Genomic DNA, 22,644 nt, shown 5'->3' with positions numbered 1-22,644 from the left:
AGAACAATTGCCCTCTGCTCCTGTGGCTGCCAGGTTTCTTATCGTTTTCCACGCCTCCCTTCTGGCTTTCATTCCCTTGCCTCCCCCCCACCTCACTGGTTCCCCTCTATTGTTCCCTGTCTCCTCCCTCTTCCCCCCCCCCCCCCCCCCCCCCCGCCTCCTCCCCGGGCTGTCCCTCCCCCTCCCCCGCCTCAGCTACGTTCCCCTGATTCTTGGCCACCCGACTATTCTTCCTCTTGTACGTTGGCCACGAACAGGTCCCGGAACGTTCTGTGGAAGCCGTCGTCCGACCCTCGGATGGCGAATTCGATTTTCTCCATTTGGAGAGATTCCGAGAGGTCGGACAGCCAGTCTGCAGCTCTGGGTGGTGCTGCTGACCGCCAGCCAAACAGGATTCTACGGTGGGCGATCAGGGAGGCAAAGGCAAGGGCGTCCGCCCTCCTCCCCAGGAATAGATCTGGCTGGTCTGAAACCCCGAAGACCGCCACTATCGGGCATGGCTCCACCCTCACCCCCACCACTTTGGACATAGCCTCGAAGAAGGCTGTCCAGTACTCCACAAGTCTGGGGCAAGACCAGAACATGTGGGCGTGGTTGGCCGGGCCCCTTTGGCACTGCTCACATCTGTCCTCCACCTCCGGGAAGAACCTACTCATACGGGTTCTTGTTAAGTGGGCTCTATGTACCACTTTTAGTTGCGTCAGGCTGAGCCTTGCGCACGTGGAGGTGGAGTTGACTCTATGCAGTGCTTCGCTCCAGAGTCCCCACCCTATCTCAATCCCCAGGTCGTCCTCCCATTTCCTTCTTGTTGCATCCAGTACGGTGTCGTCCCTTTCTACCAGTCGGTCATACACGTCGCTACAGTTCCCTTTCTCTAGGATACTTGCGTCCAGTAGGTCTTCCAGTAGTGTCTGTCGTGGCGGTTGTGGGTACGTCCTTGTCTCCTTTCGTAGGAAGTTTTTGAGCTGCAGGTACCGTAGCTCGTTCCCCCCAGCTAGCCGAAATTTCTCTGTCAGTTCGTCCAGTGTTGCGATCCTGCCGTCCGTGTATAGGTCCCTGATTGTCAGTGTCCCCCCGTCCTGCCTCCACCTTTTGAAGGTGGCGTCGGTCAGTGCTGGTTTGAACCTATGGTTGTTGCAGGTGGGAGCCTTGTCCGACATTTTGGTCAGGCCAAGTTGCTGCCGCAGTTGGTTCCAGGATTGGAGGGTGGCTGTCACCACTGGGCTGCTGGAGTGTTTTTTGGGTGGGGATGGGAGTGCTGCCGTGGCGAGGGCCCGGAGGGAGGTTCCCATGCAGGAGGCCTCCTCCGCACGCACCCACTCAGCTTCTGGCTCCTGGATCCATCCCCTTACTCGCTCGGCTGTTGCCGCCCAGTGGTAGATTTGTAGGTTTTTGTCTTTTGTAGGACCTTCTTTGGGAGCCCAGCATTCTTCAAACCCCCACCCCCACCCCCCCCCCCCCCCCCCCCCCCCCAATACGAACGCCATGATTAGTTTGTCCAGCGCTTTGAAAAAGGCCTTGGGGATGTAGATCGGAATGGATCTAAACAGGAAGAGGAACCTGGGCAGTAAGTTCATTTTGATCGTCTGGACTCTCCCCGCGAGGGAGAGTGGGAGTGTGTTCCATCTTTGCAGGTCCTTTTTTACTTAGAACATAGAACACTACAGCGCAGTACGGGCCCTTCGGCCCTCGATGTTGCGCCGACCTGTGAAACCATCTGAAGCCTATCTGACCTACACTATTCCATTTTCATCCATATGTCTATCCAGTGACCACTTAAATGCCCTTAAAGTTGGCGAGTCTACTACTGTTGCAGGCAGGGCGTTCCACACCCCTACTACTCTCTGAGTAAAGAAACTGCCTCTGACATCTGTCCTATATTTACCACCCCTCAATTTAAAGCTATGTCCCCTCGTGTTGGTCATCACCATCCGAGGAAAAAGTCTCTCACTGTCCACCCTATCTAACCCTCTGACTATCTTATATGTCTCTATTAAGTCACCTCCGTCAGGCTGGTGAGGTTCTATTTGTGGATCCCTTTCCAGTCATGGGCTATTTGGATCCCCAGGTAGTGGATTTTGTGTTGGGCTTGTTTGAACGGCAGCCCCTTTAGTGCTGCCCTCCACCCCCGCCCCCTTTGCGGGTGTACTGGGAAGATCTCACTTTTGCTCATGTTGAGTTTGTAGCCCGAGAAGGCTCCAAACTCTTTCAGGAGCGCGATGATTCCGTCCATGCTGCTTTGTGGGTCCGAGATGTAGAGGAGCAGATCATCTGCATATTGAGACTCTGTGCTCTCTGCCTCCCTTTCGGATCACCCTCCAGCTTTTTGCTGCCCTGAGCGCGATTGCTAGCGGTACGATCGCTAGTGCGAACATCAGCGGGGACAGTGGGCATCCTTGTCTGGTGCCCCTGTGCAGCTGGAAGTATTGGGAGTTGGTATTGTTGGTCCGTACGCTTGCCATGGGAGTGTTGTATAGGAGCTTTACCCAAGCGGTGAACCCTGTTCCAAGCCCGAACCGCTCCAGTACCTCTATGAGGTATTTCCACTCGACTCTGTCAAAGGCCTTTTCTGCGTCCAGGGAGACGATCACCTCTGGTGTTCTCTCCCCGGAGGGGGTCATTATCACGTTCAGCAGGCGCCTGATGTTCGAGGTGAGCTGTCTACCTTTGACGAAGCCCGTCTGGTCCTCTGTGACCACCTCAGGTACACAGTCTTCCAGCCTTTTGGCTAGGATTTTGGCCAGTATTTTGGCGTCTGCGTTCAGCAGAGATATGGGTCTGTATGACCCACATTCCGTTGGGTCTTTGTCTTTCTTAGGTATCAGCGAGATTGAGGCCTGTGCTAACGTGGGAGGCATTGTGCCCCTAGCTAGTGAGTCTGTGAACATCTCCCGCAGGTGCGGGGCCAGCGCTGTCACGAATTTTTTGTAGAAGTCTGCCGGGAATCCGTCCGGTCCTGGCGCCTTCCCCGTCTGCATGGAGCTGATGCTGTCCATTGACTGCTGAAGTGTTCCCCGACTGGAAGGGAACATTCCTGCCTGGTGATTGTCACGCGATGCCCGTTCATTCGTTGTCGCAGTGTCTGCATGGTCTCGCCAATGCACCACGCTTCGGGACATCCTTCCCTGCAGCGTATGAGGTAGACAACGTTGGTCGAGTCTCACGAGTATGTATCAAGGAACCATTTTCTCCCAGACTCCCCCATTGGAGGCTCTGAGGTGTACAGCCCTTGGTAGAAGGCCTTGAAGGTTTTGTTAATCTTTTCTCGTTCTATTTCCAATGTGCCTCTGGTACCCCTGATTTGGGCAATTTCTCTGGTGGCTGCCTGCTTTCTCAGCTGGTGTGCCAACAGGTGGCTGGCTTTGTCTCCGTGTTCGTACAGGGCCCCACGTGCCTGGCGGAGTTGGTGCACTGCTTTCCTGGTGGAGAGCAGGTCAAAGTTCCTTTGTAATTCTTTCCTCTCTGCCAGGAGCTCTACGGTCGGGGCTTCGGAGTATTTACGGTCTACCTCCAGTATGGAGTCGACCAGCTTCTGCCTAGCCACCCTTTCCTCCCTATCTCTTTACGCTTTGAAAGCGATGATTTCCCCTCTTGGTACGACCTTCAGCGCTTCCCAGAATGTGGAGTGTGAGATCTCCCCGTCTTGGTTGTTCTCCGTGTACTCTGCTATGGCTTGTGATATTTTTTCGTTGAAGGCCTTGTCTGCTAGTAAGGCACCGTCCAACCTCCATGAGGGGCGTTGGGCCCCGCCCGTCTCCAGCCTCACATAGTTTTAATAGAATTTACCGTGCAGAAGGAGGCCATTCGGCCCATCAAATCTGCACCTGCTCTTGGAAAGAGCACCCCACCCAAGCCCACATCTCCACCCCAACACCACCCAACACTAAGGGTAATTTTGGACACTTAGGGCAATTTAGCGCGGCCAATCCACCTAACCTGCACATCTTTGGACTGTGGGAGGAAACCGGAGCACCCGGAGGAAACCCACCCAGACACGGGGAGAACGTGCAGACTCCGCACAGACAGTGACCCAAGCCGGGAATCAAACCTGGGACCCTGGAGCTGTGAAGCAATTGTGCTAACCACTGTGCTACCATGCTGCCCTCACATCCTGGGCTGGTTTAGCTCACAAGGCTAAATCGCTGGCTTATAAAGCAGACCAAGCAGGCCAGCAGCACGGTTCGATTCCCGTACCAGCCTCCCCGGACAGGCGCCGGAATGTGGCGACTAGGGGCTTTTCACAGTAACTTCATTGAAGCCTACTCGTGACAATAAGCCATTTTCATTTCATTTTTTTCATCCATGTAGTGTGGAGCGTGGTCTGATATCACAATTGCGGAGTATTCCACTTTGTCTATCCCTGGAAGCACCGTTTTCCCCACCACAAAGAAGTCAATTCTGGAGAACACGTTGTGTACTGGGGAGAAGAAGGAGAATTCTTTCTCCCCCGGGTGGGCGAACCTCCAGGGGTCCACAGCTCCCATCTGCTCCCTAAAGTGACCGAGTTCCCTTGCCAGGCTTGAGGTTTTCCCCGTTTTGGGGTTTGATCTGTCCGTCTTTGGATCCTGTACACAGTTGAAGTCCCCCTCATGATTAGTCGATGCGTTGCTATGTCCGGGATTTCTGCCATGGTCTTTTGGATGAAGCTCGTGTCGTCCCAGTTAGGCGCGTATACGTTGACTAGAACTACCGGCGCCCCATCCAGGGCCCCGCTGACCATGACATACTGACCCCCGGGTCTGTAACCGTCTTCGTCGCCCTAAACATCGTCCTCTTGCCGATCAATATCGCCACCCCTCTGGCCCTTGTCCCATAGCAGGAATGATAGGTTTGTCCCACCCAGCCCTTTCTTACCCGCAGTTGGCCCTGCTCCCTCAGGTGTGTCTGTTGGAGGAAGACTATGTCGGCCCTCATGTTTCTGAGGTGGGTGAGGACTCTGGATCTCTTCACTGGGCCATTGAGTCCCCTTACGTTCCAGGTGACCATCCTGGTGGGGGGCTTCTGCCCCCTCGCTCCTGTGGGATTAACCATACTTACCTGGTGGACACGCCCCTGCCCTCTGGGGTTTCCCTTTGTTCGGGTGTTGTCCAGCATGGCCGCCGTCACTGATTTCTCCGTGCAGCCGGGCCCCTGCATTCCGGAGTCTTCCTTTGCCCAGGGGGCACCCAACATGGCCGCCCACTGTGCGTCCACCAAGCGGGTAGCCCCCTTCACTCTGGGGTCTCCCTCCACCCAGAGACCGCACTGGGTGGATGCTTGCAGCGATTCCTTGTTCCGAGCCCTTGGTTGTGGCACTTTGTAGCCCTATTGCTGTTCCTTTCCTAGCCTTGTTTGTTCCTCCTTCCCTGTGTCGTCCCACCCCCCCCCCCCCAGTCCCTCCCTTTCCCCCCCCTTTTCCCCCCCTCTCCCGTATACCCCTCCTTTGGTGCGGCCGCATTTGGAGTATTGCGTGCAGTTCTGGTCGCCGCATTATAGGAAGGATGTGGAAGCATTGGAAAGGGTGCAGAGGAGATTTACCAGGATGTTGCCTGGTATGGAGGGAAGATCTTATGAGGGAAGGCTGAGGGACTTGAGGCTGTTTTCGTTTGAGAGAAGACGGTTAGGAGGTGACTTAATTGAGGCATACAAGATGATCAGAGGATTTGATAGGGTGGACAGTGAGAGCCTTTTTCCTCGGATGGTGATGTCCAGCACGAGGGGACATAGCTTTAAATTGAGGGGAGATAGATATAGGACTGATGTCAGAGGTAGGTTCTTTACTCAGAGAGTAGTAAGGGCGTGGAATGCCCTGCCTGCAACAGTAGTGGACTCGCCAACACTAAACGCATTCAAATGGTCATTGGATAGACAGATGGACGACAAGGGAATAGTGTAGATGGGCTTTAGAGTGGTTTCGCAGGTCGGCGCAACATTGAGGGCCGAAGGGCCTGTACTGAGCTGTAATGTTCTATGTTCTATGTTTGTCCCTCTCCCCTGCTCCTATCCCCATTTGCTCTCCTGTCTCTGTTGAGTGATTTCTGTTCTGTACGTTGTCTGTCAAACTTGGATGTATAGAACATAGAACAGTACAGCACAGAACAGGCCCTTCGGCCCCCAATGTTGTGCCGAGCAATGATCACCCTACTCAAACCCACGTATCCACCCTATACCCGTAACCCAACAACCCCCCCCCCCCCTAACCTTACCTTTTAGGACACTACGGGCAATTTAGCACGGCCAATCCACCTAACCCGCACATCTTTGGACTGTGGGAGGAAACCGGAGCACCCGGAGGAAACCCACGCACACACACGGGGAGGATGTGCAGACTCCGCACAGACAGTGACCCAGCCGCGAATCGAACCTGGGACCCTGGAGCTGTGAAGCATTTATGCTAACCACCATGCTACCGTGCTGCCCCTGGATCAGGATTGTGGTGAATTACTGTGTGCACCTGTATTAGGGGATGTAAGGTAGGACCTGCACTACAGGTTCGCCGGTAGCCCCTGCCGGCTGGCTCCGCCCACAAGGAGCCGTATAAATATGCGTGTCCTCCTTCTGATCAGCCATTTCGCCAGCTGCAGCAGGAGGCCACGTATCTGACTGTAATAAAGCCACAGTTGTGCCAATCTGTCAATCTCACACATGAAGGTCACTTTGGCATTCCAACATTTGTCAGACATTGGTGATTGAATCAAGAGATCGGGTCATCCGAAGAGGGGGGAAATTGGGTGGGAAGGCAAATCAGATCTACAGAGAGAGACAGTCGCCTGTTCACCCTTTCTCGGTACCAGACATTTGGATCCCCAGAATTTGTCCTTCCGAACTCTCTATTTTAAAGACGCACAGTAACCCACCTGAACTTTCTTGTTGACAAGAAGCTTGTGCACGTTTTTCATGACAGTCTTACACAGTTTGCACTTGGCTGTTAATCTGTGAGGTGCCACCTGTTCAACGTAAATAAAACATCAGTGGACAGTTGGAAGAATGATACTCGAATGGAGACCTGCGCTGGAGTTTAAATATTTCAATGTTTGCACTCTTTACGTCGAGCACTGACATCTCACAAGGAAATTGCAGAGGCTCCGTTTATTCTGTTTGACCGTTGCATCTCGGCCCTCCCCTCAGACAACCCTTTATAGATTCCCCATGACCTCTGAGACTGATCGCTCACTTTGTGCAAATTAGAGGCACTTTTCATCGTGTGTGCAAGCTCGTATGTGATGAGACTGGCATTGATGAAGCTCATACCATCTTCGCCCCTTTACTCCCTCTGACTGTTTACCCAATCCATCTGGACCCGATTCAAACTCCCCCCCCCCCCCCCCCCCCCCTCAGGGGCCGGGATTATACCTGGACGTTTCACATGCGAAAGATTGATTCCCCCCTGCAATTGAGAGATGGGTTCTGGTGCATTTTTTCCAATGCAGTCAGAATCGAAAGATGCCAAATTCAGCATGCATCTGTAAAGTTTGTCATTTGCAGAGATATCGAGCTACTGGGGTCCCTTAACAGACCATACCAGCTCTCAATTCCAATAGATGCTTCACCAGAAAAGAGTAATTGTTTTTAAAAAAAAGGTGCCTTAATAATAATAATAATAATAATCGCTCATTGTCACGAGTGGGCTTCAATGAAGTTACTGCGGAAAGCCCCTAGTCGCCACATTCCGGCGCCTGTTCGGGGAGGCCGGTATGGGAATCGAACCCGCGCTGCTGGCCTTGTTCTGCATTAGTAGACTTCAATGCCGCCCCTGTTGGCCATTCTTGACTTCTTCGCGAGGGCTAATTAGTCAGTAACAGAACAAATAAGAATTCTGCGTCACTAATCCTCACTAAAGCTGCAAATATAAGTCTATAGTATCCTTACCTGGTAGTACCTCATCTCTACAGTGTTCTCCGGAGAGTCATTGACCACAGCTAGCTTGTCCACATTTGGCTTGTCCTGAGCGACCTCATCAGAGCGACGATGTTCCTGCTGCTGGAGCTGGCAGAGGCCAAGAGCGACACAAAACACATCTGGTGTCTGGTGGGAACCAAAGGAGATGGAATTTGGGCGTGAGAGACGCCTTGCACTGAACAGTCCCCCCCCCCCCCCCTCCCCCCCTCCCCCCATTCCCTTTAGAACTAGATCTGTCACTTCAGCATCATCTCCAATCATTAAGATAATAGTGCTTTTCCAATTTAAGGTGCTGCACCGGGCCCACATGTCCGGGACTAGGATGAGTAGGTTCTTTGGGGGTGAGGACAGGTGCATCAGATGTTCGGGGAGTCCAGCGAACCACGCCCATATGTTCTGGGCATGTCCGGCACTGGAAGAATTCTGGAAGGGGGTAGCGGGGACGGTGTCGAGGGTGGTTGGATCCAGGGTCAAACCAGGGTGGGGACTCGCGATTTTTGGAGTTGCGGTAGAGCCGGGAGTGCAGGAGGCGAAAGAGGCCGGTGTCCTGGCCTTTGCATCCCTAGTAGCCCGACGAAGGATTCTGCTGCAGTGGAAGGATGCGAGGCCCCCAAGCGTGGAGACCTGGATCAGTGACATGGCGGGATTTATAATATTGGAAAGGGTCAAATTTGCCCTGAGAGGATCAATACAAGGGTTCTATAAACGATGGCAGCCTTTTCTGGACTTCCTGGCTCAAAGATAGGTATCTTGGTCAATAGCAGCAGCAACCCGGGGGGGGGGGGGGGGGGGGGGGGGAGGTGTTCTTTATTGTTTCTATTTTTTTCTATGGTTATTTAACTTAATATTGTGTTAATTTAAGTTGTTGTTAATATGTTTTGTTGTTCATTGAGGATGGGCGAATGTTTCTGACTGTTATCATTATTGTTATTGTTGGTATTTTATTGCGGTTCGTTGTTCTTTAAATACAACATTTTTCAATAAAATTATCTTTTAAAAAAAGATAACAGTGCTTTAAGTTATGTTTTGCTCAGGACTTTGAGGGATGGGTACACAGAAAGGAATTCTGTAGCTGTCTCTCCATAATTAGCTGGAGTTTTCAAATCTACATTTGGATCCGAATCAAGGGAAGGGGCAAGGGCCCAAATGAGGTGGGGGGAGGTACGTTGAGAGCATCAAGAGAAGGGATTGCAGTGCAGCTCCAGGCCCGGCTCAACTGGGGGAACGTTGACAAAGTTACGGCAATCTTTGCACATGAGCAGTGAGAGAGGCCATGGTTATGGGCCAGGGTTTAGAGAACCCCAAAATGTATCATGGAGTTCCCCTGACCCACAACGTTTAATAGATTGTGGTATGGGGAGCACACGGCCCACTCTACAGGTGTGGGATAGCAGAAATGAACAAGTATTTTTTTCAAGCAAAACAATGTTTATTCTCTGAACTCAAGTTAACCTTTTTTAAAACCTACAGTGAACATCTTAGCAACCATCACATCAAATACAACCCCCAAAGAATACAACACTAAGTAATCCGTTACGCTTTCCTTTCAACATCCATCAGGCTTAAAAACACCTTTTTACAGAAAGACATCAGGTTTAACTTCACTACTGAGAACAGTTACCACGTTGAAATCAGCAAATGGACACTCATGAGCTTGCAGAGATTCACACACATCCTGCTGTGATTGCAGTTTCTCCAAAACTAAACTGAAACCCAACCCACCCTGCAGCAAACAGCCTAAAACGAAAGTAAAAAGCTGACAGACAGTCCAGCTCCACCCACTCACTGGCATCACTGCAGTAGTAAACACCCATTTCTTAAAGGTACTCCCACTACAGATATTTATATACACACCCATTTATAAACACCCATTTCTTAAAGGTACACTCACTATAGATATTTACATACAGGCCCATTTATAAACACCCATTTCGAAAAGGTACTCCCACTACAGATATTTATATACACACCCATTTATAAACACCCATTTCTTAAAGGTACACTCACTACAGATATTTACATACAGGCCCATTTATAAACACTCATTTCTTAAAGGTACTCTCACATGACAGCACATCCTGCGTATCGGGAATTCGGAGCACAGTTGGAAGTCGGGGCAGAATGGAAAATATTAATTTTTGAGTTCTTTTGTTTGCTAACTTTTAAATCTTCAGAGAGTGGCTACAAGGGAGAGAGCTGATTAGTAATTAGTGGTTCCGTAAGTATTTATTCCTTTTATCGCTCATAGATTGTAAAGTCCTTTTGTGGCTTATCGTTTGTGAGTGCTACATTCTGCAGTAACCTGGATCAGGAAAGAGAGGCCCTAGATTAATTGATATTATCTGATATTTTGCATCTTCCAAAGGTTTAATTTGAAGGGGTAAGTCATGGCAGGAGAGCTCAAAGCAGTGGTGTGCTCCTCTTGCTGCATGTGGGAAGCCAGGAACAATTCTAGGCCACACCTGGAGTATTGTGGGCACTTTCGGTCTCCTTCTCTGAGGAAGGGTTCTTGCTCTCGAGGGAGTGCAGCGAAGGTTTACCAGACTGATTCCAGGGATGGTGGGACTGACGTACGAGGAGAGATTGAGTCAGTTAGGATTGTATTCGCTGGAGTTCAGAAAATTAGTGGGAAATCTCAAAGGAACCCATAAATTTCTAACAGGACTAGGCAGGGTAGATTTTTCCGATGCTGAGGGTGTTTCGGAATCAGGGGTCACAGTCTGAGGATACGGGGTAGGACTGGATGAGGAGAAATTTCTTCACCCAGAGATTGACAAGTCTCTACCACATGAAACAATTGAGGTCAAAACATAGTGGGGTGGCTTCCCCATTGCCATAATGCAAGAGGCTCAAAGCCTCAAGGAGCTAGGCCGTGGCGCATATCCTCTCCAGATTCAAGAGGGGTCGACCCCACCCCCATCAGATGTGAGGGCGTTGGGGGGTCACCGAAGCCGGCGGCAACATGAGGGGCAACGCCCAGGCCGCTCGGGACGAGATAGGCGTCAACCCCGTGCGCAGGCCCTTCATCTAGAAGTGGATGAAACCGAAATGGAGCTGAACTGTGGTGTTGCACCTCGAGTGACTCGCATCCCTGGGCGAGTCAATGGCCACTTAATTCAAGTGGAATTACAGTTCTGCCGTCACTATGGTACCCCACCACGTGTTCGCCCAGATTCGACGCGGAGTGAGTAAATTGCGGTTAGCTTATTTGGCCGCCTGCCTCGTTACAAATACAGGGAGGCGTATGTCGATTGGGGGCTCCACGCTCGCCCCAGTTGTTTTAAGGGCGCCAGTCGTTGAGTCTTCACATTATCGCGATGCAGAGCAACGGGTCCCAACCTGCTGGGTGGGGATTGACTGCACCATTAACATCTCGACCGGCAACGTCAGGGCCGAAACGGGCCTTGTTGTGCACAAATTAACCGACGTTCTCGGGCCCGGCCTTGGGGAGATAAAATGGCCCCCAGCAAAAGTTCATGTGGTTCCGCAGGCCCAGCCTCGTTTTTGCCCTGCTTGACCTGTGCCCTATGCAATTGTGGGCACGGTTGAAGCTGAGCTCTAGTCATTAGAAAGCCTCGGCATCATTCGGCCGGCTCGCATTTCTGACTGGGCAACGCCGGTGATAATCGTCATTAAATCGGACTTGACTATTCGCTTCTGCACCAATTAACCGTAAATACGGCTTCACGTCTGGACTACTACCCTTGTCTCGAAGACCTACACACCCACACCGGCAGCTGGCTCCACGTTCACACAATTGGGTATGGGCAATTCTCACTTGCAGCTCAAGCTGCACGAGGCCTCGCGAAAATATGTTACGACCAACGCCCACGGGGCTCAGGCGAGTGGAACCGACTTCCATTCGGTGTCTTTGCAACGTGAGTCGTGAGTCATAGAGGGTATCTGGTGAGATCTGGTGATGCGACACAGCTTCGCCCCCTCTTTGGCCTGTAAAATTATTAGAACCGTTTTATGCCGAATTTGGCAATAATCCAATGGGTGGAACAAACCATTACAAGGGGACATAAATTTAAGGTAAATGGTGGAAGATATAGGGGGGATGTCAGAGGTAGGTTCTTTACCCAGAGAGTAGTGGGGGCATGGAATGCACTGCCTGTGGAAGTAGTTGAGTCGGAAACCTTCAAGCGGCTATTGGATAGATACATGGATTATGCTAGAATAATGGAGTGTAGATTAATTTGTTCTTAAGGGCAGCACGGTAGCATTGTGGATAGCACAATTGCTTCACAGCTCCAGGGTCACAGGTTCGATTCCCGGCTTGGGTCACTGTCTGTGTGGAGTCTGCACATCCTCCCCGTGACTGCGTGGGTTTCCTCCGGGTGCTCCGGTTTCCTCCCACAGTCCAAAGATGGGCAGGTTGGGTGGATTGGCCGCGCTAAATTGCCCTTAGTGTCCAAAATTCTATGATAATCTATGATTAACCTAGGACAAAAGTTTGGCACATCGTGGGCCGAAGGGCCTGTTCTGTGCTGTATTTCTCTATGTTCTATGTTCTAATCCTGGCCCCTCCTCCATTTTCCTTTATAGATAATCCGATCCTGGGTTTGGTACGTCGACCAGGATACTGCGTTTCATTTGATGAAACGGACGTTGGCTCCGTCTAAAGTCCTCACTCATTTTGACGTTGCTAACCCCCTTTACTTGACGTGTGACACATCGGCGGATGAAATTGGTGACGTGCCTTCCCACCGCACGTCCAGGACCGTCCAATACCATTTGTCTCCAGGACATTAACGGCTGCGAAAGGCTATTGTGCACATATAGAAGAAGAAGATCTGGTGGGTGTCTTCGGAGTCAAACGCTTCCACCAATGCATTAACGGCGGCCATTTTTTCTTCGTATCAGATCGTAAGCTGCTGTTTGGCCTCTTCAGGCCGACAACGTGGTGCCACCAATTGTGTCAGCACGGATCCAGAGGTGGGCTGTACTATTGGCTATGTACAAATACTCATTTGAACACCATCCGGGCACGTCGAGTCCAAATGCCAACGCATTACCCGTTGCCGGCTCTCTTGGTAGATCCGCCCAAGACCGATGAGATCGAAGCAGTCCTCAATTTCACGGACGCCTTGCTAGTGATGGGTACGTGCATCCACGATTGGACATAGTATGATCCGGTTATAGCAAGAATTTACATTTTTAGGTTGGCTTTTGGCACTGGAGAGGAAGAACTGAACATTGGCATGGAATGGTTGCTGGCTGGTCATTGAATTAACCGCCTTGTTGTTGAAAATACAGAAATATGTGTCATTTGAAACATGGAAGTCTGGCAATATCTGGCCTGAGAGAAACGTGAGAGGATACAGGGAAAGATCCCACGAAGGGTTAATAGCAGCTGCAACGAGCAGGATTACAAAATGCAGATTCTTTCTCTCAAACAGGCTTAGCCAACACCGGATTCTTGTATGAAGCTGAAAACAATGGTCCACACCTTCATTGAAATTAACTATCTTAGTAAACAGCTGGAAAGGAAAGGATGAGGTTCAGTTGAATTTGCTGAAAATTCTAGGTGTGGAATTTTACTAACACCAAGGAAATTAAAGAAAACTGGAGACTATCAGTCTACGAGAAACATAATTTAAAGTCAAAATTATGAGCTGGGCACAATTGGAAAATAAAACTACAGAAATGACAGGAATTAAAAGTAACACCTCTATTGAAACCAAAGCATTTTTGAATATCACAAAGGAACTTTGAACATCACAAAGGACAATGTAATCAGAGACCTGAGAGGTGAGGTTATGTCAAAATGAATACTTAGTTGTATTAGAATGTTTAGATCAAAGGTACTTTTTAACAATCAAAGTGAAATAAGTCAATTGACAATAAGGTCATAAAAACTGAACAACTACTAGAAAGAGAATATAAACCCAGAGCAGAAGCAGAGCAGAAACACAACTCAGAGAGAGGAGAGAGGAGAGAAGCGTATTCAGCTTTCACAGCTCGGTCATGGGAAAGACAAGACAAGCAGCCGAGCTTAAACAGCTATACATCTAAGGGAGACTAGAATTTAAACAGGAGTCAGAGTCAGCTGAGAGATAGCTAGCAGAGTTAGCTCTTATAGCTCAGTACATGGGATCGACAAGACACAGCAACAGAGCTAACCAGCGAATACATCTCAAGAATGTATAGGGGCAGCAGGGTAGCATGGTGGTTAGCATAAATGCTTCACAGCTCCAGGGTCCCAGGTTCGATTCCCAGCTGGATCACTGTCTGTGCGGAGTCTGCACGTCCTCCCCGTGTCTGCGTGGGTTTCCTCCGGGTGCTCCGGTTTCCTCCCACAGTCCAAAGATGTGCGGGTTAGGTGGATTGGCCATGCTAAATTGTCCGTAGTGTCCTAAAAAGTAAGGTTAAGGTTATGGGGGGGGGGGGTTATTGGGTTACGGGTATAGGGTGGATACGTGGGTTTGAGTAGGGTGATCATGGCTCGGCACAACATCGAGGGCCGAAGGGCCTGTTCTGTGCTGTACTGTTCTATGTTCTATGTAAGACCAGACTTTAAAGAAGATTGATTGTCAAGGTGGGCCTGAAGGTCCCTTCAACCAACCAGCAGAATCCAGAAGCAAGATCTTTTCACCTTTATGTAGAGAAAGTGTTTGCAGCTTTTAAAGAAAAAAATATAATAATAAAATAACTTCATTGAACCTGAAACAGTGGTTATTCCGAAAGTCTACTTTACTTACTTAGCAACGCCGGACCCAGGATCGATGCTACTAAGTGGTAAGTAGATAAAATCTTTGGTGAAGGTATGGGTTACACCAGGGGATAACTTGAAAATATAGTTTGACCTGAATATCACCCACTGAAGCCTGCATCGGAGTCAGGGAGTGAGAATCCCTGTTCACCATTTAGAATATCGACCCTTTTTGGTATAGGGGGAATTCTAAGGGTGAGTTTTCAAAATCAGCCTTGAATAGGGTCTTGAAACCATTTGCATCGAACTGAATGACTAGTGGAGGCAGATATTCTGGTGTCGCGTCCTATCTGAAGATACTCCCCAAGGTGCTGCTGAAATAGTAGGCAGAGTTTGCGCTCAAATCTAAACGTGACCTTTGAACCATACGCATCCCCCCTTGTCAGATTTGAGTGGAGGATGGCCAATGCCAATGGCTGTAATTTACGTCTTCAGGAGAGCCAGGGAAGATCAATAAACCCCCACTCGGTCTGGACGGCTGCACCTTCTGAGCGCATGACAATGGGCGGCAGGGTGGCCCAGTGGTTAGCACTGTTGCTTCACGGCGCCAGGGACGCGGGTTCGATTCCCGGCCTTGAGTCACTGTCTGTGCGGAGTGTGCACGCTCCCCCCGTGTCTGCGTGGGTTTCCTCCGGGTGCTCCGGTTTCCTCCCACAAGTCCCGAAAGACGTGCTTGTTAGGGTGAATTGGACATTCTGAATTCTCTCTCTGTGTACCCGAACAGGCGCCGGAATGTGGCGACTAGGGGATTTTCACAGTAACTTCATTGCAGTGTTAATGTAAGCCTACTTGTGACAATAAAGATTATTCTTATTATCCACAGGGTTTTCCACATATCTATCACAGCTCCGTAAATACTACATCGGATTCTCCGCCACCCGACCCCGAAATCGCGTTCGGCAACGGAGGGGGTGGGGGGGGAGAATCCAGTTTCGCGCACGTGCTCGGGGGTACGCCGCAGCGCGTATCCACCGCCTCAGACCATTGCTTGAGGCCCGTCCCGCGATTCTCTATCCTCAACCGGCTAAATTCCCATTCCCTGCCTTCTCCCCCCCCTAACCCCCGCTCCTCTTCCAGGCAGTAACAGTGAGCAGTGAGGGTCACTCACCTTTGACCCCGGAGATGTACTTACCACCTCTTTCCCGAGCAAGTGGGTTATTGTGCGCAGATAGGAATGAACGTAGTCTTGACACTGCTTTGCGAGCTCTTGGACGGCGATGGAATGACAACCTTTGCTTAAAGCTTCTCTGACACCTATCTGCGGAAAAAGAGTGAAACTAGCTAACCCAGGGGCGTGGTACACTGCAAAGCATGTAACGTGCGATACGCAAACTACGCGCACAACACACACAGAGCTCATCATGGGAAATGTATATCAAAGACATTTGTTGGACAATAATCCATTCTATCAATCTGCACGAGTAGATCCTCCCTCGCTCTTCATGTGCAGCCACATGGAGCTGAACAGAAACTGTGGGCCTGATTTTCTTGCCACAGTGCTCGAGAATTCCGGGCGAGGCCTACCTCTCAACAGCTTCTGCGCCTCGTGGGATTCTCCCACGTCGGAATGGGAACTCCGCCCAACAAGAGAGGGACCAAACAGAGCTCGCAGAACTACCTGCCACCGGCCTCCGTCGATTCTCTGGCTTCGCCAGGGGAGGCTGCAGCTGGACGGCGAATGGCGCTGGTCCGCGCAAACAAGGGCCAGGCCGAACGGCAACGCCAAGGTACCCGGGTGGTACTGCCAAGCCAACTGGAGCACTGCCTGGGTACCAGGGTAGGAGTGCCCAGGTGGCAGGGTGATACTGCCATGGGTCAGGGGGCAAGGGGGACCATGCCCATGAAATGAGGGGGGGCGGTTTTTCATAGAATTTATCGTGCAGAAGGAGGCCATTCGGCCCATCGAGTCTGCACCGGCTCTTGGAAAGAGCACCCTATACAAGGTCAACACCTCCACCCTATCCCCGTAACCCAGTAACCCCACCCAACACTAAAAGCAATTTTGGACACTAAGGGCAATTGATCACGGCCAATCCACCTAACCTGCACATCTTTGGACTGTGGGAGGAAACCGGAGCACCCGGAGGCAACCCACGCACACACGGGGAGGACGTGCAGACTCCGCACAGACAGTGACCCAAGCCGGAATCGAACCTGGGACCCTGGAGCTGTGAAACGATTGTGCTGTCCACAACGCTACCGTGCTGCCCTTTGAAGGGGGGGGGGAGTGCAGGGCTGGTCAGTAGGGGCCTCCGGGAGGTTGGGGGGGTGTGGTGACAGGTGGGGGTGATGGGAGGGATGGGGTGCTGGAAGTGGCCTGGAGGGGAGACCAGGCTGGATTCTACCACCCCGGCCACCGCAAGGGTGAGACACGGGCAACGGAAAATCCATTGACCTTGGGCGGGATTCTCGGGAAAATACTCCCCTAAGTGTGGGCTAAATCGGTGCAAAGCTCCCCAGGGCCCCCAAAAAATGACTAAGTGTGATTAAATAGCAGTGGGCAACTCGGCGACAGTCGGCTGTCTGAAAACCCGCCAAGAATTCACATGGGGCGGGATTCTCCGGCTGGGTTTCCACGGCAACCAGAGAATCCCTCCAGCGGTCAATGGATTTTCCCATTGTCGGCGTCTCGCCCCTGGCGTCCCTGCAGAAGGCGTGGGCGGGGGAGGAATCTCGCCCTTCGAAATGTTTCCGGAGAATCGCGCCGGGTTATTAGAGAATATAACGATGTAGATATATTCAGGTAATTCGGTTTCTTCAGCCCCAGACATAGAACATAGAATTTAGAGTGCAGAAGGAGGCCATTCGGCCCATCGAGTATGCACCAGCCCTTGGAAAGAGAACCCTACTTAAGCCACACCTCCACCCTATCCCCGTAACCCCGTAACCCCACCTAACCTTTTGGACACTAAGGGCAATTTATCACGGCCAATCCCCCTAACCTGCACATCTTTGGACTGTGGGAGGAAACCGGAGCACCCGGAGGAAACCCACGCACACACGGGGAAGATGTGCAGACTCCGCACAGACAGTGACCCAACCGGGAATCAAACCTGGGACCCTGGAGCTGTGAATCATAGAATTTACAGTGCAGACGGAGGCCATTCGGCCCATCGAGTCTGCACCGGCTCTTGGAAAGAGCACCCTACCCAAGCCCACACCTCCACCCTATCCCAGTAACCCCACCCAACACTAAGGGCAATTTTGGTCACTAAGGGCAATTTATCATGGCCAATCCACCTAACCTGCACATCTTTGGACTGTGGGAGGAAACCGGAGCACCCGGAGGAAACCCACGCACACATGGGGAGAACGTGCAGACTCCGCACAGACAGTGACCCAAGCCAGAATCGAACCTGGGACCCTGGAGCTGTGAAGCAATTGTGCTAACCACTGTGCTGCCATGCTGCCCCCTATCTTCGGATCATGTGGGCAGTACAGTTTCCCCAGTCCCACATTAACCCAGTCCTAGAAACCTGATTACAGGTACGGCTGTAGTATTGTACCGGGCAATGCTATCAGTGACAAGTAAAGCCCTCTGCCAGGTTTGACACTCTTATCGCCCTGAAGTCCAGGGCCACCTCACGGCTGCTGCTGAGCAGGGAGAGCAGGGACAGACAATGACGAGACTCCTCCTTGAAATCCAGATGCTGATTCGCGGAGGATCCTCAGTGGGGGTGATCCTGTTGTGATCACAGAGCCTGTCCCCTGCAATCAGCTTTGCAGCAGCATCAGTTCAGATTGTGAGCATGGCTCCAGGCACCGAGATTCAATGGGAACGACAGGTAATATACCTTCAATTCACCGAGAGGCAGAGAGAGCGAGTGAACATTAGGCTTTATTAGTCATGAACTTGCCCAGCCAGAGTCGGTTGTGCAGATGAATGCTGCCCACAGACGGTCTATATTGTGTTCAGTTTTGGTCTCCTTACTTGAGAAAGGACGTACTGGCGCTGGAGGGTGTGCAGAGGAGATTCACTAGGTTAATCCCAGAGCTGAAGGGGTTGGATTATGAGGAGAGGTTGAGTAGACTGGGACTGTACTCGTTGGAATTTAGAAGGATGAGGGGGGGATCTTATAGAAACATTTAAAATTATGAAGGGAATAGATAGGATAGATGCGGGCAGGTTGTTTCCACTGGCGGGTGACAGCAGAACTAGGGGACATAGCCTCAAAATAAGGGGAAGTAGATTTAGGACTGAGTTTAGGAGGAACTTCTTCACCCAAAGGGTTGTGAATCTGTGGAATTCCTTGCCCAGTGAAGCAGTTGAGGCTCCTTCATTACATGTTTTTAAGGTAAAGATAGATTGTTTTTTGAAGTATAAAGGGATTAAGGGTTATGGTGTTCGGGCCCGAAAGTGGAGCTGAGTCCACAAAAGATCAGCCATGATCTAATTGAATGGCGGAGCAGGCTCGAGGGGCCAGATGGCCGACTCCTGCTCCTAGCTCTTATGTTCTTATATATGGCCCCGGTGAGGGCGGAGCCAGAGCCCACCGGGGTTACAACACAGCACCTGGAAGCACTTTGTATCACCACTTCCAGGTCATAGGTCATAGGTTACAGTATCATGCATGCATTAGGTGAATACATTCACCACAACAGGGATAACTGAATATTTAACATTGAAATGTTCAGAGACTGGTTTCCCTCTGTTACCCTCATCCTGACCCAAATGCCTTATTCCTTATTGCCGATCAGTACCTGCTGTATTTTGACCTTCTGCGAGGCAGCGGCCTTCCACTTGCTAACTGCCTCGCGCGTGAACGTTTTGCACACTTTGCAGGTGTCGTCATCCTGAAAAACAAGAATGAATCTGTTGGAATTGCGGTTCACGGCGAATATCCCTTTGTCACAATCCAGCTGTGATCAAATGAGCAAAATCATTTCTATTATTCCTCACTTCCTCCCCGTTTCCTTCACCTCCTCTCCTCACGAGGCTATGAGGACTGGGTATGTGACTCGACCGAGCTTCGTGAATATACAAGCCAGGACCGTGGGCGTTGGTGGGCTGTTTGACTGCTGTGCTGTCACGACGAACATCCACAGGCAAAAATTAACAGGAGGAAAGTGTACAGTACAATAATATGTTGGTGCTTTTTAAATGCTTTACAAACAGCGAGTTCCGTTTTGATGGCAAAGCACTGTAGTTAAGTGCATCCAGGTTGCATTTTCCAACGAGGGTAATTGAACGAGGTTGACAAATATGAGGTTATCCATTTTGGTAGGAATAACAGCAAACGGGATTATTATTTAAACGATAAAATATTAAAGCATGCCGCTGTTCAGAGAGACCTGGGTGTGCTAGTGCATGAGTCACAGAAGGTTGGTTTACAAGTGCAACAGGTGATTAAGAAGGCAAATGGAATTTTGTCCTTCATTGCTAGAGGGATGGAGTTTAAGACTAGGGAGGTTATGTTGCAATTGTATAAGGTGTTAGTGCGGCCACACCTGGAGTATTGTGTTCAGTTTTGGTCTCCTTACTTGAGAAAGGGCGTACTGGCACTGGAGGGTGTGCAGAGGAGATTCACTAGGTTAATCCCAGAGCTGAAGGGGTTGGATTATGAGGAGAGGTTGAGTAGACTGGGACTGTACTCGTTGGAATTTAGAAGGATGAGGGGGGAAACATTTAAAATTATGAAGGGAATAGATAGGATAGATGCGGGCAGGTTGTTTCCACTGGCGGGTGACAGCAGAACTAGGGGGCATAGCCTCAAAATAAGGGGAAGTAGATTTAGGACTGAGTTTAGGAGGAACTTCTTCACCCAAAGGGTTGTGAATCTATGGAATTCCTTGCCCAGTGAAGCAGTTGAGGCTCCTTCATTACATGTTTTTAAGGTAAAGATAGATAGTTTTTTGAAGAATAAAGGGATTAAGGGTTGTGGTGTTCGGGCCGGAAAGTGGAGCTGAGTCCACAAAAGATCAGCCATGATCTAATTGAATGGCGGAGCAGGCTCGAGGGGCCAGATGGCCTACTCCTGCTCCTAGTTCTTATGTTCTTATGTTCTTATGTAATAGCCTGGCTGATTTTCACTGAACCTTGTCTGTGAAGGTCTGTGGTTATCTCATATCTGCTGTTACAGCGGGGGATGGTTAGCATGAGGCAGAACTAAATCTGCGGGGCGCGATTCTCCGGAAAGGTTTTGAAGTGTGGAAGCGAGCGGGAATTGCTGTGAGCTCCCTGATGCTTAGCTAGCGAGGTCGGCAATGAAATCTAACATTAACCGGCCCACAACGAGGCCCCACTTGCTTCACACCGCAAATGAAGGGTCGCCAACCACGGCCCCAAAGTCTGGACAGGCGGAGCTGCGGAGGCTCCTGGACGCAGTCGAGGCCAGGAGGGATATCCTGTTTCGCCGAGGGTCCTGGAAAGTGAGACCCAGTGCGGCCTGGGGTGAAGCGACAGCGGCCATAAGGATCGGCCTCCAGTACTGCAAGAAGGTCCACGGCCTACACCGGGCCGCATGCGTAAGTTTACACCCTCCATCCAACAGCGCCCCGCCCCCCCCCACGTGACCAGCCCGCAAACCCTCCATTCCCCCCCCCCACCCCCCCCCCACCCCCCCCCCCACCCCCCCCCCCCCCGCCTCCCCAGCCCGTAGCACTATGAACCACCAGGTGGCTAACGATGACCTCTCTGTATCTCCACAATCGCCGGGAGAGGGCCCAGACTGTCGGAGATGTGTCGGACCATAAGAAGCCTCAACCACCTTCGAGGAAGGGGCCCGGGAGATTTTGGGATGGCTGAGAACAGAGCAGTGGCCAATGCGCGGAGGTTGGCGCACGCCGCAGAGGTCAGGGGTCACTGGACTCCACCTGGAGGACCTGTCGAACGTGAGTTGTTCATGCCATATAGACTGACCTATCCCTCACGCTGTTCATTCTCCCGCAGGTCTCCAGCCGTCTGCGGCACCCCATCCGGGATTGACCCCCCTCCCCGCACTCCCATGATGCTACCTTGGAGGAGAACCCCGAAACACTCACAATCCAGCTGTCACAATCCCCACCCTCCACCAGCGCAGATACACGCACCCCAGTGGGCAACGCTAATGGTCAGGCTTCTGGGGCACATTCTGGTGAGCAACACACGGCCGCTGACGTACATCAGCTGGTGACGGGACCAGCCAGGCCCGGCAGTAGTCGGAGGGCTGCTGGATCCCAGGTCTGAGTTGGGCCCCAGCCAGATGCTGACACCAGGCTATCCAGAGCTGATGGAGACGTTAAGGATCGGCCGAGACACTTAGAGGGAGATGTCAGCAACACTCCAGCAGGTCCATAACCGATTACTTTTTTTACAATCTTTATTGTCACAAGTATGCTTACATTAACGCCGCAATGAAGTTACTGTGAAAGGCCCCTAGTCGCCACATTCCGGCGCCTGTTCGGGTATACAGAGGGAGAATTCAGAATGTCTAATTCACCCTAACAAGCACGTCTTTCGGGAGCTTGTGGGAGGAAACCGGAGCACCCGGAGGAAACCCACGCAGACACGGGGGAGAACGTGCAGACTCCGCACAGTCACCCAAGCCGGGAAGGGAACCTGGGACCCTGGTGCTGTGAAGCGACAGTGCTAACCACTGTGCAACCATGTAACAAAGGTTACGGGCGCAGAGGTAGCGCCTGCAATGGGTGGCATCGAGACCAACACTGCCAGGGTGGCAACTGCAGTGGAGAGCCTGGTGCACGACGTCAGCAGCATCAGTGGTGTTCGAGGCGTGGCGCTGTCGGTGGCGGCCAACGGCTGAGGGTCGCGGCCGGATGTCCAACTCACTGGGTGACGTGACGCAGTACCAGCCTTACCCTGATGAGGTGCTGTGGGACATGTCGGAAAGGCCGGGACGCTGCGGAGCTTGGCCCAGTGGCAGGTGGGCATTGCCGAGTCGCTGCAAAGCGTGTCCCGATCCCTGAGGAGCATCGTCAACATCATGGCGCAGATATCGGGGAGCCACCAGGGCTGGCAGAGCCTGATGACGCAGGGGCTCAATCCGACTGCCCGTCTGTGCTGAGGGGAACCAACTGAGAGGACGGGGAAGGCGCAGGGGGGAAACCCGGAT

The 22,644-nt window shown here is 51.5% G+C and overlaps 1 protein-coding gene across 1 annotated transcript in view; it reads right to left on the bottom strand.

Moving 5' to 3' along the window:
- Positions 1 to 22,644, bottom strand: part of LOC119957432 (prosaposin-like) — a 70,494-nt gene that overhangs the window by 26,468 nt on the left and 21,382 nt on the right. Inside the window, exons 3-6 of the mRNA XM_038785498.1 lie at positions 19,295 to 19,387; positions 15,726 to 15,851; positions 7,849 to 8,004; positions 6,837 to 6,926 (exon numbers count right to left, since the gene is read on the bottom strand). Of these exons, the coding sequence (XP_038641426.1) occupies positions 6,837 to 6,926; positions 7,849 to 8,004; positions 15,726 to 15,851; positions 19,295 to 19,387 (465 nt within the window). The remainder of the gene's footprint in view (positions 1 to 6,836; positions 6,927 to 7,848; positions 8,005 to 15,725; positions 15,852 to 19,294; positions 19,388 to 22,644) is intronic.

This window comes from Scyliorhinus canicula, chromosome 26, assembly GCF_902713615.1.
Source record: "Scyliorhinus canicula chromosome 26, sScyCan1.1, whole genome shotgun sequence".
NCBI classification, from domain to species: domain Eukaryota; kingdom Metazoa; phylum Chordata; class Chondrichthyes; order Carcharhiniformes; family Scyliorhinidae; genus Scyliorhinus; species Scyliorhinus canicula.
This window is presented reverse-complemented; position numbering and strand designations above follow the sequence as displayed.